Genomic DNA, 19,824 nt, shown 5'->3' with positions numbered 1-19,824 from the left:
GGGGGAGGGTGGGAGACAAACACCACAAATAACAAAACTGGGCACATCCCCAGGAAAGCCCATTTGTGGGTGAGCATGGGCTGTGGATCACACTACAGAAGAGCTTTTTCATGTAGGCAAATATATTTGAATCAGTTCTTTTATTTAATAAACACTATTAGCGCCAGAGCAGCAATGTGCCGTTCAGTCCTTTTGAACTAAAAGGGTTAAAACCGTGGGCTTTATTTACACTACCTATCCTCAAGCCATACTACTCTTGCTGTGAATTACGTGTAAAGGGGCAATAATGGTAGTTCAAATATTGTACCCAGCAGGAGGGCAAGCTATAGAGAATCTTAACCGGAATGCAGTAGTGCTGTCCTGTGGATGAACTGTCCCAAGCAGCCTCCTGAAATGTGTTTTACAGTATTTTGTAAGCATGTATGCAATAATCAAAGTTAACAAAAAGAAAAAAATGCAAAGGATGCAGATTCAGGGCTTTAGTGGAATACCTCATCTGTTTTCTGGAAAATGTGCTGCCATTGAAATCAATGAGAGTGTTCATTGCACATGGGGAGGTCTCATTAGACCCCACCAAGAACACTGACCAAACACATGCTCAAGGAGAAAACATCTGCCTCAAGCTAAATAGTGGAGGGTTAACCACGACATAGAGCCCCGGGGCCCCCAACTTCACCAAACAAGCCACCTTTTCCCCCAAACAGCTTGTGAGTACCACCTTTGCCTGCTTATCAGTGCCATTGTAACATCCAAACACTCTGCCTGTGCTATCTTTGTCTCCCTAACAGCTGGACTGCGCCATCGTTGCCCTCAAGGAGCCTGTCTGTGCCTTCTTTGCCCCTTTCAACATTCACTGTGGCACACACACTTAAAAATACTTATATAAGTTTACACACATGTACAGACTAATTCTAACACAAACACTCCATTTCACACCACTTGTGTGTGTGTATATATATATATTTATATATATATGTGTGTGTGTGTGTATATATATATATATATATATATATGTACACACACATTTATGCTCACACACAAACACAACACATGCACAAACACACACTCATACTCATACATACAAATGCTTCCATGTACAGTTTCATGTTAACACACACTTCTACATACACATTCATGCTCACATACACTTTTACATAAACATCCACCCTCAAATGCACTTTTACTGACATTCATGCTCGGATTTACAAATACATAGACATTCATGTTCACATTTACATATACATAGACAATCATGCTCAGATTTACATATAGATAGGCATCCATGATCACATACATACAAAACATACATACCCCCTCCCTCCTGCCTGCACCTTCTTAACTCTCCTGCAGCTTTGGTTCCGCACTGTATGAGCAGACTCGGTTTCACCGCAGAGTCATGTGACGTAACATGACCCTGTTACGCTTTTGTCTCACCGTGGCGGTTCAACATTGTTTAGAAAGGGCCCTTCCAACCAGGACCGAGCTCTTTCTGAACAATTTTGAACCAGTACGAGGAGACAGGAACGAGTGGTCACTATGTTGCAGTTCCGACCCCTGTAGTTATGCCACTGAGGACCCAATGCTGGAGCTGAACACATCCCCTTCAAGCCAAGGAAAAATGGCAAATAATAAGGGTGATTCTGCAGAATACCCCCATGCATTTGCAAGGGGAATACCATGGAAAGTGTGTTAAAGTGCATATTGCCAGAATGTCCCTTTAAGGACCATAAGAATGGCATAGTATGACAGGCTGTTCATTGACAAGCTCCCCTCTGAGAGAATGGGACCAATCTTGTGAGCTAAACATTCCCTTAAAGAAACAGAATTAGGGTTAGCCCTTCATAATACATTGTGAATCTGGCAAGGTGAACTATTTCCTTAGTGTATAAACCCCATAGTTTTAGCAACAAATTGCAGGCTATGTGTGTGGGTGCTTGCAAAGAGGTTTACTGACATAACGATATAAACTCCTGCAAAGTTGTATCACACAGAGAATAGATTGTTGCTCAATATCACTGGGCTTGTTTTCTATTTTTTATATGTTATCCTTAATTTCTTTTTTTTAAACTTTGTTTACTGCACTGGAATTTCGGTAAATATACAAAAATGCAAGAATTATTATTATTATTTATTGTTTTATATAGCGCCATCAAATTCCGTAGCGCTGTACAATGGGTAGACAGGGCATAACAAGTAGTATAAAACATAACAAATGGACTTACAGACACAACAGGTAATGCTCAAACGAGCTTACAATCTTACAACTATTAGGAAACTGGATGAATAGCATAATAAACTGTAGAACACACATCACTAAATAGCAGATACTGTCAATGGCAATAATGAGTTCAAGTCTGGCCATAGAGCTATAATATACTCAAAGTGTGATTATAATGCCTCCCCATGCTGCTTCTCAGATGTTCCCCTCATTCTGTAAACACCAGTCGCACACTTTTTGCTAGGTGACATGAGTTATTTTTAATTATATAAATATTTGGATAACCCATTTCAAACAAGGCCAGTATTGTTTTTGTTTTGTTCTATTTCTGAGCAACCTAATTTATACACATTTTACCGAGCATTGTTTTGTTGTTGTGGAGAGATGTGAAGCATACATACACACCAAACATTTCCCACTTAAATAATAAAGAGGGACACCAGAGTACACGAGGAAGAAAAGCATTCTGGAATGGCTGAGCGATCTGTTTGGTAGCACATGTCAACATGGGAAGCAGGGCCCAGCTCAGATGAAACCTCTCCAGTATATTAGGTCTGCATAGACCTAATGGGTACAGTGCAGTGCATGAACTGTGTAAACTGCTCCGTGTAGCTGTCAAAGAAGCTTTTAGAGAGCCCTTTAAACTTTTCAAGAAAAGTTCCAACCATGCTGTCCCCAGATCTGTGCAAGTTCTAGTTTCTACTTACCAACTTCACTAGGCATTATGAAGGGCCAGCTCAGTAAACATTTACAAGAAAGGCTAAGCCCTACATATTTGATGAAGGGGAGATGTGGTCACCTCACAAAATGAACTCTGCAGGATGTATAGTGCAGTACTGAAGTTGCTGGGTTGAAAGTACAACCGTCCAGGAAACTCTAATTTATTTGAATAAACCGGTTAGGGGTGCGCGTGGTGACTTTGGTTTTATGCAGGACAGTCTTGTTTTTTAGTAGGTTATGAGCCCTTCTTGCACCGTGCTTGGAACAATGATATGTTCTTCAGTTCACGTTAATAATGGATGAAATTGCACTGCCAATAGATAAGGAATAAAGGGCCATTACAACTGAACTGCTTAGATACAGATCTTCATCGGGTTTTTGGCAGGTGGAAATATGGGTACTTTGATACACTGAACAAGCTTTCAGTTGTACAATTGATTTTATCTGTTATACACAAGAGTGCCTCTAACTATAACTACACACAGACAATTGTATTCTTCGCGAAATTCGGCAGGGTAGGTGCAATAGCAGCATATTAGGGCAGTAGGTTATTGAGTCAGAGTTGGTGCATTCAGACATATTCATCTTTTTTCCATTGTGTGTTAAGTAAATTGTCTTTTCTTGTAACTTTGAAATATGATTGATGGAATCAAACATTTTTATTATAGCTGATTATAGTGGAAGTAATATGAATACGCTCAGGATTAAAACATTTTATTGCAAATACCGGTAAAACAGAAATAATCCCTTAGGCATCCTAAATGTTACTGTTTTATTAAATAAAAATAACACAACCCCCACCAGTCCCTATACCAATGTTTGCTGTTTCTATGAGGGATACCATGGGGCCAAACGTCATGCCCTAGCCAGTGTTGGCAGCCCGGCCTCTCTTTCAGGCTTTTGTGGCACAGGCAGGGCAATAATGATTTCATTCCTTTGCTCAGCCATATCAGAGGAATACGTCCTGGGAGCATACGTAATGCATTCATTCATGGTGAAAAGAGAATACACATTTTTTTGTGAAACAGGGCTGCTTACTAAAAGAAAGAATGACATTATGAACATTTAGCTGACGAAATCTGTCCCTACTGGTACTTGGTTGGGAAACGTTTTACAAATACAGGTCTGTGGAGTCCCATACATGCACTGGTCTGCACACACACACCAAGACATGCCCACAAAGAGTTTGCAAGTACATCGAGGTTTACAAACACAGGAGTTAGGAAACAGAGACAGGTGTCAGGTGAGTGGACACCTGGTGTTTGCTGTGGGTCTGGTTCATATTTACATTTATGGTGGATTTCTTTTGATTGATCTGAAAGCAGGGCAGTTTTTTTGTTTTGGATTTATTTAAGGAATGTGTATGTCTTTGTTAATTCCTTTAGTTACTATGTGTAAAGTGTGTTTCTGTCTGAAATGTATTTCTTTTTGGGAAGAGATTCAATATTCTCAGTGTGTGGCATGTAATATTTGTAATTCTGGTTTATTTAAAAGATACATTATTAAAGGTAAAGCTAAAACAGATGGTATTGGCTTGGCTGGTCTTACTCGAAGGGTAGGAGTGCAGAAACAGCTAAAGCTCTTACCCTTACAGTGTTTGGGTTTGTGTAGTGCTTCTCTTGAGGTCGGCTCCTCACCTCACAAGCATAGTTGGAAGTAAGCCAGTCATCATCTCACTGCTAAAGAGGAGAGGGACCACTTAAGTTCCAGCTTAGATCCTTATACTCCGACAAAGCCATATGGCGTAAGCCCACATTGGCTTGTCTAGCCTTATATATTGTAACAATTTCCTAGCCATCTTAAATGTCAATATACAATTATAATTATAATGATATAATAGTAACAGTGTATAAGATTTGAAGACCCAGTTGGGCCTGCCTTGACCCAGGCATGTCTTTTATCCCTATTTTTTTAATGGGCCTCCTTGGAATGATATATTTTGTATTCTAAGTGTGTGGGCCCACCATACCTTTGGGTCCAGTGGATGCCCCTGACCCATGTCTAAAAACATGACAGTGTATTATGTGATTTTAGTAAATTAGAAGAATGGTCATGAGTGTGGCAGCTGCTGTTTAATGTTGATAAATGTAAAATAATGCACTTGGGACGTATATATATATATATATATATATATATATATATATATATGGCACAATATAGCCTTAATAACAATGTCAACAGAAGAGAGAGACTTGGGAGTAATTAATTCTGAGGACTTAAAAGTAAGCATGCAATATTATAAAGCATCAAAAAAGCAAGCAGGGCATTAGGTTGTAAAGCATAAGGCATTATGAGCAGAAAGAAAGAGGTGGTTCTGCCACTTTACAGGGCTCGGGTCAGACCTCACCTAGGGCAGGCAGACTAGATGGGCTAAACGCTTATTATCTGGCATCAAATTACATGTTTCTGTGGTGGACTGTACGGTGATGTAAATGCCTGGCCCCTCCTTTCTTGGCAGTGCCCAATCCCCACTGGCTGTATTTGTAAATTGGTAGTTATGCCACCACATGTGTCAATTTTGGAATTACAGGTTTACCATAGTGATACACAAGTCTGGTAGCAGATAATTATGGAAGTGAATAATTTCACCTTGTAGACGAATAACCCTACTAAATTATGACCCCTATACCATAACTGATGCAGAGACCTGGATTGCAACCCTGGGTCTGTATGAGTTGTGTATGAGAATGACTGTTCAGCATTAGCTGTGTTCTTGAGACATGCAGTATGTCTGATTGATTAATTCTTGTGGCCCTGGTTGTGTGATTGTGAGCTGTGCAATACAATGAATACCCCCTAAAGAGTTTCTAATAATACTCAAAGCTATGCCTATATATGTTTTAAATATATACGGATGTGTATACCTGGGAGCAGCCTCCAGCCAAGAAACATAACTTAGAAGAAACAGCACACACCAGGACTTGAATTATAGCTATAGGGTTTACATAAGGACACTCGACATTTCAGTCCTATCTTATCAAGATACAACTCCCCAGGTGGGACTGAAATGTTGAATTTCTTTATGTAAACACTATATCTATAACTAACATTTTACTTTTTGATTTGAAAGTCCTGGTGTTCCCTCTTGCTTCTTTGTGTGTGTGTGTGTGTATATATATATATATATATATATATATCCCCTCCCCAACAGTATCCCTCTCCTCAGTCAAACCCTCTCTCCCTCTCTCTCTTTCCAAAACTTCCAGCACGTGATGCTGCTGAGATGTGTCACTTCAGGCCATAAAAGTGAAGAGAGAGAACAAAAGACAGAGAGGAGTATAAATCCCCAGCAGGAATCCTCTGCTGGCTGACAGGCACCGGACAGCTCCTCCACACACATGCAGACAGAAATTAGGAACACAGACAAATGAAGGTAGACACAGGAAAGATAAGAAAGACAAAAGAACACAAGAAGAAATAAACAAAGAACATTAAGAAGAACGAAACCTAATAAGTGGAGACACAGGAATACCCAGTGCCTTTTTTTCTCCAAACTCACATGAATTGGGGTTAGCTCTCGGAATGTATCTGCTCACCATCCTTCCAGCTCTGTACCTACTGGGGGTACAGGCAGTCCCCCTACCTCAAAGATCCCCCTACAGGGAACAGGTAAGTAGCAGAGGAACTGTACACTCTTAACAGCTTTTTCTTAATAATTTGTATTCATTAGGGATGGTAAATGTGATGTAATGTAATAAATATGTTTATTCTGATTTAAATAGCCCCAGTGCCCTAATTTCATATTGTCGGTAGCTTGTAATATAAAATCACAACTGTATTTATCAATAAACTAATGGACGGTGTACTTCCAGGCATTGTAAGCATGTACCACATGAGCTTTCTATACCATTTTTGTTGTTCACTTGTTGCATGGAAAATATTTTCTAAACTCACAAAAATATCCAGAGGGTACTTAAAGCAGAAATAATTATTTTTTTGTAGTTAGTGAAGGGTTACATAAATACATGTTTTAGGAAAAAAGATCACCTGTACATAGTTGCTCAAATGCCCACTACGCTGAATTGTTCAGGATTGGTCCTCATTTGGTCCTTTTGATACAGTATTCCTACTACTACATTTGTCCCTGGCTCCTCTTTTCACAGTCGATATTTTTTGAATATTTCCTATTTATCATAAATGTTTCATCATATATTTATCTACACAGTTTCCTTATGTTCTATGCTATGAAGGCCCAATCCTGGTAACATATATTACAATTATATACCAAATAACATTATTTGTTGCCCATCAATTCTTACAATGGTTATTTATGCAGGGTTAAAACTGTTTTTACACAAGGTTTTTGTCTTTCAGTTTTTTTTGCTATTTTTATCCTTGTCGGTATGACCAGAAGTAAAACCAGCTGGTAATTTAAAAGCAAAACAATTTAGCACACTTCTATTTAAGGACCAGTATGTTTGCAGTTATTAAGCTCAACAGCACCCATAAAGAAACTAATGGTTATTTTGAAAGATTTTTTTTTTTTTGGCCCGGTGGGCAATGTGTAGTCATGTCTGCAGATGTTTGCACCTGGGAGGGATGTGCTGTAGATCTTCTCTTACAGGATTTTCTGATTGGATGGGTGCGACAGCCGCAGGATGACTCTGGCAGAGCCTGTTTGTATAAGGGATGTTGCATTTCTGTACTGTCAGCTGCCTAGGATTTGGAATCTGCATGCTGGCATTTTTTCTCTACAGTATATTAGTGCTGAACGTGATGGATGCACTTAATGCCTTTCACCAGCACATATACACAGACTGAAACATTTCATATTTTCATTCAACCTGATATTGGGAATTCCAAGTAATGCAGATTCCATAAAGTATTTGGTATACAGGTAATGCTTCTGGGCTCTGTGTATGTCTAGTATAGGTACCCAGGTGCTGTATGTATATGTGCAAAATTCTGTGACATGGTGCACAGGATGTTGGGTGCACACCTATGTCTGTTTTTCATTTGATGGTATAACGAGAAAAGAGGAGAATTTAATGTATTACATTTCCTAATCAATTGTTTAGCACAATGCATAGGTAAAACCTGACACCCTAGAAAGGAACACCTTATCATTTTTTTTTTTCAATGATAGGTGCACTTCAAGAAGGACAATCACATGCATTCATACAAAGATAACCCCCATACTCACATGCACACATACACTGACTCTTCAAAGCTCCTACATGCAAAGAGTATCTCAACTCCTACGCCTGCTCTTCGGGGGTATCTCGATATAGTAACTTTTTCTCGTTTCCAGACAGCCATGCACATTTCACTATTACTGACTACAATATGTGTACAAAAGGAACTTCTTAATGGGTGATCCTAGAAGTGAAAATCTCCCTCTGCCACTACAAAAATGGAGTCTGTCTGTACTTGTACAAACACCCTGCTGCAGGAGAGGCCCCCAAGGGCCGGTCCAGAAGCAGGCAGGCAGGAGTGGTGGCCACCTACCCACCTCCATTGATTTTTCACTTTCCAGCTGGGCCAATAAGGGGAAATCAGAGTCTCCCTCCAGCCCATGCTTGCCACTGTCCACAAAAAAAAGGTGATGTGTGGCTGCATGTGTACAGCTATCAACTGAACTTATGTAGTTTGGCAGCTGCTGGCCCTATAGTGCCAAGGTACAAAAAATAACCGGAATCTGTAGGCCTGGCCCTAAGGCCCATGTGAGGTGTTTTAATGTGCACAGCTCTAACTAGTTCTAATCTGCATCAAGGATCATTAGAGCTGTAGTTCAATATGCACTGGTCTGAAGTTTCTTCATGGTGCAATGCTTAGCAACAGTAGCAACCTTACCCATAAAAGGTTGGCTGAATGATATTAGTTATATTTTAATAACAGCTGGATGTCTTTCCCACCATATTTGTATAATGGTCCAGCTAGAGGTAACACAAGGTAATGGTGTGCTAATAACTCCTTTGGTAACGTGAAGGCCTTCCAGATGGATGCTGTGTTCTTTTCCTAAGTAATTTCCGATCTTCTGAAATGTTTATACTCCGTATAAACAGGAGCTGAAAACATAGTACAGATTGAAATTTCACTGGAGGAGGTTAGAGAGGAAAGAATGGAGGGAAATAAAATTAATTGGAGAAAGTAAAACCAAGTTCAAGAAAATGGGAAAGTTGGACCACCAACTATAGAGAAAAGGGTGGGAGTGGGACAACAATAATAATTTTCTAAATATATGGTATGCGTGTATATATATATATATATATATATATATAGATACACAGATATGTATAGTACAGCAACATATCCAGTGGTGCCCCCACGATACAAAACCGGCGGGGGGGGGCAGATCACCCTCTCTGGCAACCAAGCCCACAGGTGTTGAGCTGCACAATGGGCCTGTTACAAGGGAGATTTGATCTCCCCAAATAGCCTATATACGCTATGGAGGCTGTGACATCACTGTGCAACTGTGATAAGATGCCACCTTTGCAATAATTCAGTTTGTGAGATTTCATCCCTGCTAAATATTGCACGGTCAACTGTAAGTGATATTATTGGAAAGCGGAAGCTTTTTGGAACAGCAGCAACTCAGCCACGCAGCGGAAGTCACAGAGCGGAGTCACTGCGTGCTGAAGTGCATGGTGCATAAAAATCGCCAACGCTCTGCTGATTCCATAGCTAAAGAATTCCAAACTTCCACTGGCATTAATATCAGCACAAAAACTGTGCAGTAGGAGCGTCGTGGAATGGGTTTCCATGGCCTACCAGCTGCATGCAAGGCTCACATCACCAAGCACAATGCCAAGCGTTGGATTGAGTGTTGTAAAGCACGCATCCACTGGACTCTGGAGAAGTGGAAACATGTTCTGTCTACTGATGAATCAAACTCTGTTTGGCAGTCTTATGACCGAGTCTGGGTTTGGCGGATGCCAGAAGAACTTTACCTGCCTGCATTGTGCTAACTGTAACGTTTCTTGGAGGAGAGATAATGGTCAGGTGTCCCAATACTTTTGTCTATATAGAGTGTGTATACCTCAAAGATCCTCGTAAAAGACACAGGTAAGTAGGAAACCATACACTCTAGCAGCATTTTCTTAATAATTTGAGTTGGTTATAGCTGGTAAATATTAAGTCATGTGATAATTATGTTTATTCTGATTTAATCAACTCTAGTGCCCCAGTCTCATACTGTCTATAGCTTGCAATCTAAAATCACAATTATCTTAATCAATAAACTAATGGACAGTGTACTAACAGGCATTGTAAGCATGTACCACTCACATTATGAGCTTTTTAAACTACATTTTTGTTCACTTGTTCCATTACTGGTATGCAAATACATGTCCATGTCCAATGTTCCCCAGAGGGATGTGAAAGCAGCATAATAATTAAATTTTTGTAAACATAAGTGTTTTAGAAAAAAGATCACCTGTTCATAGTTGCCCAAATGTCCACTACCCTGAATGTTCAGGATCAGTCCTCATCTGGTCTTATTGATACATTATTCTTACTATAAACAACAAATAGTTGTTGAATATTTCCTTTTTTCATATATTTAAGTTCGTTTATGAAGCATTTTAGATTGATAGCGAACTTTGAATTGGAGGAACTTGGAAACATTCAAGTGGGGGTTTCAGGAGATCCTTAGTAAGAAACTGAGGATTTAATGAACTGAATCCTTAGGGCAAGAAATATGTCTCCTGGTCACTAAAAAACAAACAGAGACACAACCCCCCTGTCTGCAAAAATCCAGAGACCAGCAGACCATTTAACTTATTCACTACCAGGGAGTCAAAGACAGCAGGGGGATTAATTTCAACATATTTAAAAGGAGAAAGAATTCCTTGCAGTCATTGAGTATGACAGTGAAAAATGCATTCACCCAATTAGTAACACCAGCCTGCAGTGTGACTGTCTGAGAGATACTGCCCTCCAGTGGATGACTGTCAAGTGAGGGTCCAGGTATGTACATGCTATCAACAATGGAACAAAAGTTCTATTGTTATAGATTTGTACAGTGTTAGATAGAAAATTTGAAAAAAAAGGATACCTTTATTCAAGGTTATATAGATCTCTTCTTTGTGTATGTGGCATATCTTGGCCAACCCCCACCACTTGCCGCAGTGGCTACCATCCTTTATGCGGAACGTTGGCATATGACGTCATACGCATTACCATTTTCTTTGATTTATCTAAGCCATGTACTTCCCTCTTTTTCTGTTTTTCTTGTCTACTATTTTTTGGACAGGCAAATCAGCTGAAAAGCCAAGTAGGTATTATAGTAGTCGTAGTTAGCTCCTGTCTATGACAACTATTATTAATATATGTTATCTCTTTGCCTAAGGCAGAGCAACATGACGCCAGTGTGAACAGAAGTGGTCTGGGACAGCCACAGTTAGTGCATGTTTAAAACAATGTTACTAAGCAGAATATATGATCATATTGTAGTGGCTGGTTGAAAACATGGGCAGTAGAATGTGCTGTACTGAAGAGATCAGTGGCACTGTCATAGACTTTGTCACAAGTCAGCTGGTACATTTTCTGTCCTGCTAGATTTGCCTGTAAGTGTTATTATTGTTAAGTTGAAGAAGCAAGGAGTAACAACAACTCAGCCACAAAGCAGTATGGTTCTATCAAGTGTGGTAGGGCATAGCATGTAAAAATCATCTGTCTTCTGTAGCATCACTCACCACAAGCACTGTGCGCCTGAGGTTTCGTGAAATAAGTTTTCAAGCACACCTCCACTGGACTCTGGAGCAGTAGAAGCGCATTCTCTGAACTGAACTGTGTGCTACAGCATAGACATACACAGTGGTATGCTTCCAACTTTGTTGCACCCATTTGGACTGCGCCCTTTTGTTTCAGCATGGCTGTGTCCCTGTGCACAAAGCAAGGTACCAAAAGACATGGTCTGACAAGTTTGTTGTGAAAAAAACAGCACAGACCCTTGACCTTAACCCCATTTAACACCTTTGGATTACAGGTCAGGCCTTCTCATCCAACATCAGTGCCTGACCTCACAAATACTCTTTTGGCTGAATTGACACAAAATCCCATGAGCGCACTCCAAAATCTGGTAGAAAGCCTTCCCATATTAACACCCATGGTTTTGTAATAGGATGTAGAACAAGCTCATATAGGTGTGATTGTCAGGTGTCCATATACTTTTGGTCATGTAGTATACATGCAGTTTCTGACACTCGATTTCAGTGCATGTCTTTGTGGGTTAGAATGGGGTATTTGCTACATAAACTTCTGTGAACTCTCCTTGCCCCTCAAGAACTTTAGAATGAACTTCTGTGCTTTGTATTCATCTTTTTGTGATGCCAGCTTTCCAAGATTTGAATGTGCCATGTTTTATGTTATTGAATAGAGTATGTTCACCTGTATCTCTATTGGACTATTCTGTTTTAAGGATTACTGTACAATCCCAGGTGATCTAGTGGCGTGAAGAAGACACTAAGGATGACAGAATGTGGCAATTTACTTTAATGCAAGACTGCTCACTTCCACTGCACTATGGCCAGATGATTGTGTACCACCTGGGGATCATGTAGTAGCTAAACATGTTGTTCCTAATATATTTCTGTACAGAAATCTTTCAGTATAGCACACAATCGAGTAGCCTACGGTAAATACCAGATGACACTCATCAATTGTATTTCACTTACAATGAGTACATTTAAATCATTTTAACATAGTCACTCATCCTAACCCCAGATTACAAGATTTACTAAATATAACGCCAGACAATAAATTGTATTCTATGATTCCAAAGGCATAACCGATAAAATAATCCTTAAAAAATATAAATGCTACAGTGTAAAAGTTAAATTGCACGTATTTGTTTCATAAGAATTACCCAGACATTTTTAGGGGGTGTATATATGCATGTACAGTATATCATTCTCAAATAATGAACCAATAACCTGTAATGAGGATTTCATGTAGTTACCCACAGTGGCACCACCAGGTGTCTTCATGTCCTATGTATTTTTGAACAGCTCACAGAACTCTCTTCTTCCTGCTTTGCTGACATTTTCTAAATTTAGTATATTTTTATGTATCCAGAGAACGAGCCTCCCATTACAATAAGTGATACCAAACATGTACAAGCTATGACTACTACAAACATCCAGAAAGGAACAGTCATAAAAGAAATTGTGTTTCCCATGGGGAATCTGTGAATTGTTAACAATATTAACCCTAGGCTGCCTCTAGACTCTTTTTTAGCACCCTAGGCAAACAAGGTTTCTGATAATGTATTCACTTCCTTGCTAACATAGCTAAAAGTTAAACATGGTGGTGGTATTCCTCCAGCTGAGCTGCCTTTTTTTGCCTACAATTCTTCTTGTATTAATTTGAGGGAAATTCTAAATAAAATTAAACCACATATCAATGCAAAAGTGTCTAAAGGAGCAGTCCTTCAAACTAAAACTGTAACTATAATTGGTTTTATGAACAGGACCAGACCTGGAAGGAGCAGTCCCGTTCATGGATCTATCAGCCTCGCACGAAGGGACTGCTCAGTGCTCAAAACTCTGTGAATCCCCCTCGCTGTGGTGTACCAGACATGCCTTTCCCTCCTGATTCCTTCAATGGACGTAATCGCAAGAAGCGCTTTGTGTTGTCTGGTGGACGCTGGGACAAGACCAACTTGACATATAAGTAAGATACCTTCTCACCATATCTATTTCTTTAGCTTAGCCATATTCTTGTTACGGAATTGTTCTACCTAAACTCGAATACTGTGTGCTACATTTTTTATACATTTTGTATTTGGACACATTCTCAATAAAGTAAAAATAGAAATTCAAATATATAATAAAACACATGATCAATGAGAAACTAATGCTAAGCAACAGGAAATCTTTTATGTAAAAAAACAATGCGATGTTCGTATTCCCATGAAGAACAGATACAAGCATATTTTATTAATCATTAGACAAATTTCCATCATATCTTATTATATGAATTAACATAACAATCATCTTTATATAATAATAAACTTAGCACACTTATGATCCGCCTTGACATAATATAAAAATGTAAGTAAGATACAAAATCTGTATATTGATGTGACTCAACCAATCTATTATTTCTTCTGTTATTTAGTATTATCATTTTTTTTTAATCTATAGTCCGTTGAATATTTATTTACATGTTTATTCACTTTATTTGTGACACTCTCTTCTCTTAATGTGACAAAGCAATACTAATATTTTAGGATCATCCGCTTCCCATGGCAGCTCAGCAAACTAAAAGTTAGACGCACACTTGCAGAAGCATTGAAAGTATGGAGCGATGTGACCCCTCTAAATTTCACAGAGGTGTTTGAAGGTCGTGCTGACATCATAATTGACTTCACACGGTAAGTTTTCTTCAAACTCAATATTAGCATCCAGGTCTCCTGCTGTAAAGAATTTTTACATTTCTTGTGCTCTTTCTCCATTTCCCCACTTACACACTCTGTGTTGCTTATTGTGAACAATCCTAATCCTACAGTTTTGGTTTACTGCAATATTTAACTTGACAATGGAGGAAAATAAATGCACATAAAAATAAATTCAATGAGTCCAAACTGACCAGTCCAAATACCTCTTTCGCCATGCCTCCCAACTGTCCTGCTTTGCACGGCACAGTCCCATTTTTGCCACTCTATCCCGCCAAGCTCCTGAAAAAGAGACAGAGGTAGAGCTCAGTGAGATTCGGATCTACAAACCCGCGGTCCTGATTTCATTCTCCGGTGTCTAGGAATTGGGCACATCTGCACTTGCACTGCAGTAGCGCTACCTCCTGAGCCCCTCTCTCAGTGTCCCAGTACACTTTTGGGTGATATGCTTTCACAAATCTAATTGTGGGTGTAAATAATTCCATTAAGTTTATATTTAACCAACTGTCATAAGAATCAATATTAAATATATGAGTCTCAGAAACACTCATACTGGGCTGGAATGAACAGGTTAAATGTCATCAGTATTATTTAAGTTTCAATGTCCATCTCTTAAACACAGAAGAATAGAATTTAAAGACAGATTATAAGCCAAATAGCCCATCTAGACAGTATTTTTTCTGTGAGACCTCAAAAATACGGTGAAAGAAAACCCAATTCTCACGTGAAAAAGTCTAATAAATAAAAATTACTTCCCCCGAAAGCACTGCAGCTGCCCAAAAAAACACCCCTCAGGATGTTTGGAGATGCCAGTCAACAAACAATGGGAGAGAAAAATAAACAACAATAGTGCAATATTGTTAAATGACACTTAGTGGTTTGTAGTGTGAATATAACTTACAAACGAATGAAGTTAATCACAGATTTTAAAGAAATTATTAAAGAGACCTCAAACATTAAGAACAAATTTGGTAAAGATAATACCTTTAATACCTTGGCTAATTGATCTATAACAGATTGCAAGCTTTCAGGACTACCTAGGCCTAAAGAAAAGACCTGGTTAGTCTTCAAAGCTTGCAATCTATTATACTGTGAGTAGCCAATAAATACATCACATTTACAAAATGTGCTTATTATTATTATCTTTTATTTATATAGCGCCAACAATTTACGTAGCGCTTCTTCCAATACATATATTCAAGGGGTATGACAAGACGAGAATTGATAGACTAAGACAAATCAATACATTAGGTGGAGAGAGCCCTGGTTGGAAGCTTACAATCTTGAGGGAATGAGGTGACAAACATAAGGAACAGAGTGAGAGGTAGTGTGGTGGTTGCATGAGTGATAAGGAGGTTCTAGCAGCTAAGATGGTGCGGCTTCTCTGAAGAATTGTTTTTTAAAAATTTTTTTGAGTTGGGAGGGAGGGTGAAAGCTGAAGCTTTGGTATAAGTAGTTTCCAAAGGTATGGGGCAGCACGAGTGAAGTCTTGTAGATGGGAAAAGGAAGAGATGATAAGTTAGGAGGAGAGCATGGGAAGAACGTAGGGATTGAGTATTTGTTTATGAGGGCAGAAATGTATGGGGGAGCAGTGTTATGGAGGGCCTTATATGTTAGTACCAGGATTTTAAATTTAATTCTTAAGGTAATAGGGAGCCAGTGGAGGGTTTCGCAGAGTGGGGAAGCAGAAGAGGAGCGACGTGCAAGGAAGATAAGCCTAGCAGCAGCATTTAGGACAGACTGTAGAGGAGAGAGTCGAGACCAGAAGAGTGTTGCAATAGTCAGGACAGGAAATGATAAGGAAATGAACCAGAGTTTTTGTGGATTCTTGGGTGTGGAATGGGCAGATGCGAGAGATGTTCTTTAGATGCAAGCAGCAGGATCTGGTGAGGGACTGAATGTGAGGAATGAAGGAGAGGTGTGAGTCAAGGATGACACCAAGGCATCGGGCCTGGTTAGTGGGAGAGATAGTTGTGTTGTTAATGGTGATAGATGGAGGGAGGGAATCTAATGAGTGCTGTTGTAGAAAGATTAAGTTTCAGGTAGCCTTGTGACATCCATGAAAATAGTAGACAAGCAGTTGGTAATACAGGACATAAGAGATGAAAAGAGATCAGGAGATGATACTGGAGGCCAAATGAGTTGATTAGTTTTCCAAGAGATGAAGCATAAAAGAGAGAACAGCAGAGGGCTAAGAACTGATCATTGGAACTGAAAGAGGAAGAGGTGATGATGTTTTGCAAGAAAAGCTGACATTTTTTTGTCTTGTAAATCATGCCTCATTTTCGTTATCTTCTCAGAATATGAATTTGCTGCTGAGGATGAAGTCTGTGGTTCTATAGACTATGATATAGATGCAGTGTGACTAGTGAATTGGCATGGCTACTTTTTAATGGCTTCAATACTTTATATATTATGATACATAAATGCATGCAATTGTTAAAAAATACTTTGGGGTCAGAAATCAAAACATATGTATGCTGTTTTATGCAGGTGGAAATACTGGGCACTTTCTCTGTGGATGGGTAGCATTGGTTGCCGTTTGGACTTGAGTTGGCAAGGCATATTTCTGAGCAAAGGGGGTGGAGCCAATGGGTGATGATCCCAAAACAAATGTCTTGGTATTTTCTGTTTTATAAAATCTCCAGTGGATGGAATGGCAAGAATGAGGTCATATTTAAGATTTTTTGTTTAGTAAACAAATGGTTTTTACAGGTACTGGCATGGTGACAATCTGCCGTTTGATGGCCCAGGGGGCATACTGGCACATGCTTTTTTTCCAAAGACACATAGAGAGGGAGATGTACATTTTGACTATGATGAAGCTTGGACCATAGGGAGCAACTTAGGTAAGTGCCATATATTAGAAGTGAGAATCTGATTCCTATAAACAGACCTAAATAGACCACGCAACTTGAGATACACAAGAAGTGCAACCTTAAAGATTTCTACTGCTGGTCATGTGTTACTGATTATGGTCCTGGATTTGAATGACAGCATGTCTCATTTTCATTACTCCTGTTGCAGGTACTGATCTTCTACAGGTAGCTGCTCATGAGTTTGGGCATGTGTTGGGCTTGCAACATTCATCAGTCTCCAAATCTCTGATGTCTCCTTTCTACACATTCCGCTACCCTCTCAGCCTCAGTGCAGATGACAAACATGGCATTCAGTACCTATATGGTGCACCACGGCCACTAACTCCAGAGCCCACTGTTAAGCCTGAACCCAAACAACCAGAGAACGAGAGCAATGAGATCCCCACTTCAGAGGTGAGATAAGAACTAATGGCAAAGCTGTCTTTAACATTGGGCAAAAATGGACAGCTGTCCTGGGAACAAGCTTACCTTAGTAGCCCACAGGGTTGTCCTTCGGGATCCCTAAATATCTGGTAGGGTCACACTAAGGTGTGTGCATAGGATGCACCACACTAGGGTGCCACCATTACACAGCATGATGGAGGCAGAGGTCTATGCAGCCATCAGCACACACCTTTCCATACACACTCCTTTATGGTATGACTTTATATCCTGAAGCCCAGCATCAAGTGGAGCACAAAACATGAGACATTGCTAGTGCAGATATCTGTGCCAGCGGCACTGCATGGATAAAGCACCATCAATGGAAAGGGTCTTTATAGCAGATTTGAGTGGTGGTGGTGGGAGAACTAAGGGAGACTTGGCCCTGAGTGTAGGTGGCATGGTATCACTGGACCGGAAGGAGTAGTCCATCCTTTATTTGTATTTATGAGACTAGAAGGACTTCACATAGAAGGAAGAGTGGACCTCTTTGAGGCTCAAGGAACTCTGTCTTAGGATCTTATATATTCTTACTGCTACCACCCAAATACTGTGCAGTTCCTTTCAAGGTCTTTGTCACTTTATTTTGCTGTTGTGTCATATAAGTTAGTAAGCTGTAGCCCATTTTGTATTATGTTCAGTTCATTGAATGCCCCTGTCTTTCCCCTCTAGCCGAATGCCTGTTACACAGGTTTTGATGCAGTTTCCGCAATCCGTGGCGAACTATTCTTCTTCAAGTCTGGTTATGTATGGCGTCTCCGAGGTGGGAAATTGCAGAGTGGATACCCAGCACTGGCTTCACGACACTGGAAAGGAATCCCTGAAACTGTGGATGCTGCATTTGAAGACTCTGCAGGGAATATCTGGTTCTTTCATGGTAAATAAAATAGTGAACTGTTTTAAGAACATACAACCCAGCTGTGACAGCAAATATGAACTGTTTTGCCCATCTTGTTTAATATTTGGTCTTTATTTCAGCATAGGCAAATCCTTCTGCCATGCATGTTTAAACTCCCCCCACATCACTAAACCATCTGCTGGTAAGGCTGTTCCATTTGTCTACTAACAACTCAGTAAAGCAAAATGTCCTTACATTACATCTAATCATGTGTCCCTTTTAGATTATGACCTCTTGTAATAACGTTTCTGAAGAAAAGAATGGGTCCCAGTACAAATAAATGAGGCACCCTACTAGTAAAACTTTCTTCTGAATATTTACCAATAACTACAATCTTCTGCCAGTTGTCACTCAACCACTTCTTTATCTATTAAAGTATTTAACATCCAGACCCAAACATTGCAATGTATTTATCTGTTATGAGGGACAGTTTCAATGTCTTACTGAAATATGGATAGCCCATATCTGAGCAGGTTTTATGTTTCCTCTTTATCCCAAGGTTCTCAGTTTTGGGTATTTGATGGCAAGCTACAGGCCTCAGGCCCTCATCCACTGTCAGACCTTGGTCTCTCCGTGCCACAAATCCAAGCTGTGCTTACATGGGGTACTGACAAGAACAAGAAAGTCTTCTTGTTTAGAGGTGCAGAGTACTGGAGATTTAACCCAGATACTTGGCGTGTAGAAATTGGGTATCCACGCAGCATGGGGGATTGGAGAGGAGTGCCTACCAGTATTGATGCAGCCTTCCAGGATGAACAAGGTAAGAGCTCAACAACGGTGGTTCTCCCTTACAGTAATCTCTTCTACAAAGTATCCATTCCTCCTCTTATTTGTCTATTGTGTATTACAATACTCATCACTCTATGTATTCACCTACCAGACAGCCATGGCTATAACAGTCTGTTGCTAGTATGTGTAACTTGCGCTCAGTTTCTCACAATAATCTTTGGCCTTTACACTTAAACAGGATTTGCGTACTTTCTGCGTGGGCAATACTATTGGAAGTTTGACCCAATCCAGGTACATGTGTTGGAAAGTTATCCACGTCGGATCAGCCAGGATTTCTTCAGTTGTGCAGTGACACCTACATCTGCCAATGCATTACGATGAGGATGGACTCTTGAGACACTCAATTCTTACAGTGAAGTCTGGTCCATACTCAGCATACCAAGGAAGACACTTTCCATCAGTGGACACATACTGTATGCAAAGAACCATTTTTCAGTTACAACATTATCATGGTCTACCAGTTATATGTTGTTCTCCTTATTACCATGTCCTTATCATTCAATGGCCCTAAAAATATACATTTGGTTTTTCAGGGCAGTTCTTGTCTTCTTGAACATTG

At 39.8% G+C, this 19,824-nt stretch overlaps 1 protein-coding gene across 1 annotated transcript in view; it reads left to right on the top strand.

The window, feature by feature from the left end:
• Positions 1-19,586, top strand: part of MMP11 (matrix metallopeptidase 11) — a 32,093-nt gene extending 12,507 nt beyond the window's left edge. Inside the window, exons 3-9 of the mRNA XM_089489492.1 lie at positions 13,353-13,555; positions 14,115-14,258; positions 16,995-17,128; positions 17,307-17,551; positions 18,251-18,455; positions 18,976-19,236; positions 19,444-19,586. Coding sequence (XP_089345618.1) covers positions 13,353-13,555; positions 14,115-14,258; positions 16,995-17,128; positions 17,307-17,551; positions 18,251-18,455; positions 18,976-19,236; positions 19,444-19,586 — 1,335 coding nt within the window. The remainder of the gene's footprint in view (positions 1-13,352; positions 13,556-14,114; positions 14,259-16,994; positions 17,129-17,306; positions 17,552-18,250; positions 18,456-18,975; positions 19,237-19,443) is intronic.
• Positions 19,587-19,824: the final 238 nt, after the last annotated feature.

Source organism: Sceloporus occidentalis, unplaced genomic scaffold (genome assembly GCF_023333645.1).
Source record: "Sceloporus occidentalis isolate IW3139 unplaced genomic scaffold, rSceOcc1.0.p SCAF_40, whole genome shotgun sequence".
NCBI lineage: Eukaryota > Metazoa > Chordata > Lepidosauria > Squamata > Phrynosomatidae > Sceloporus > Sceloporus occidentalis.
This window is presented reverse-complemented; position numbering and strand designations above follow the sequence as displayed.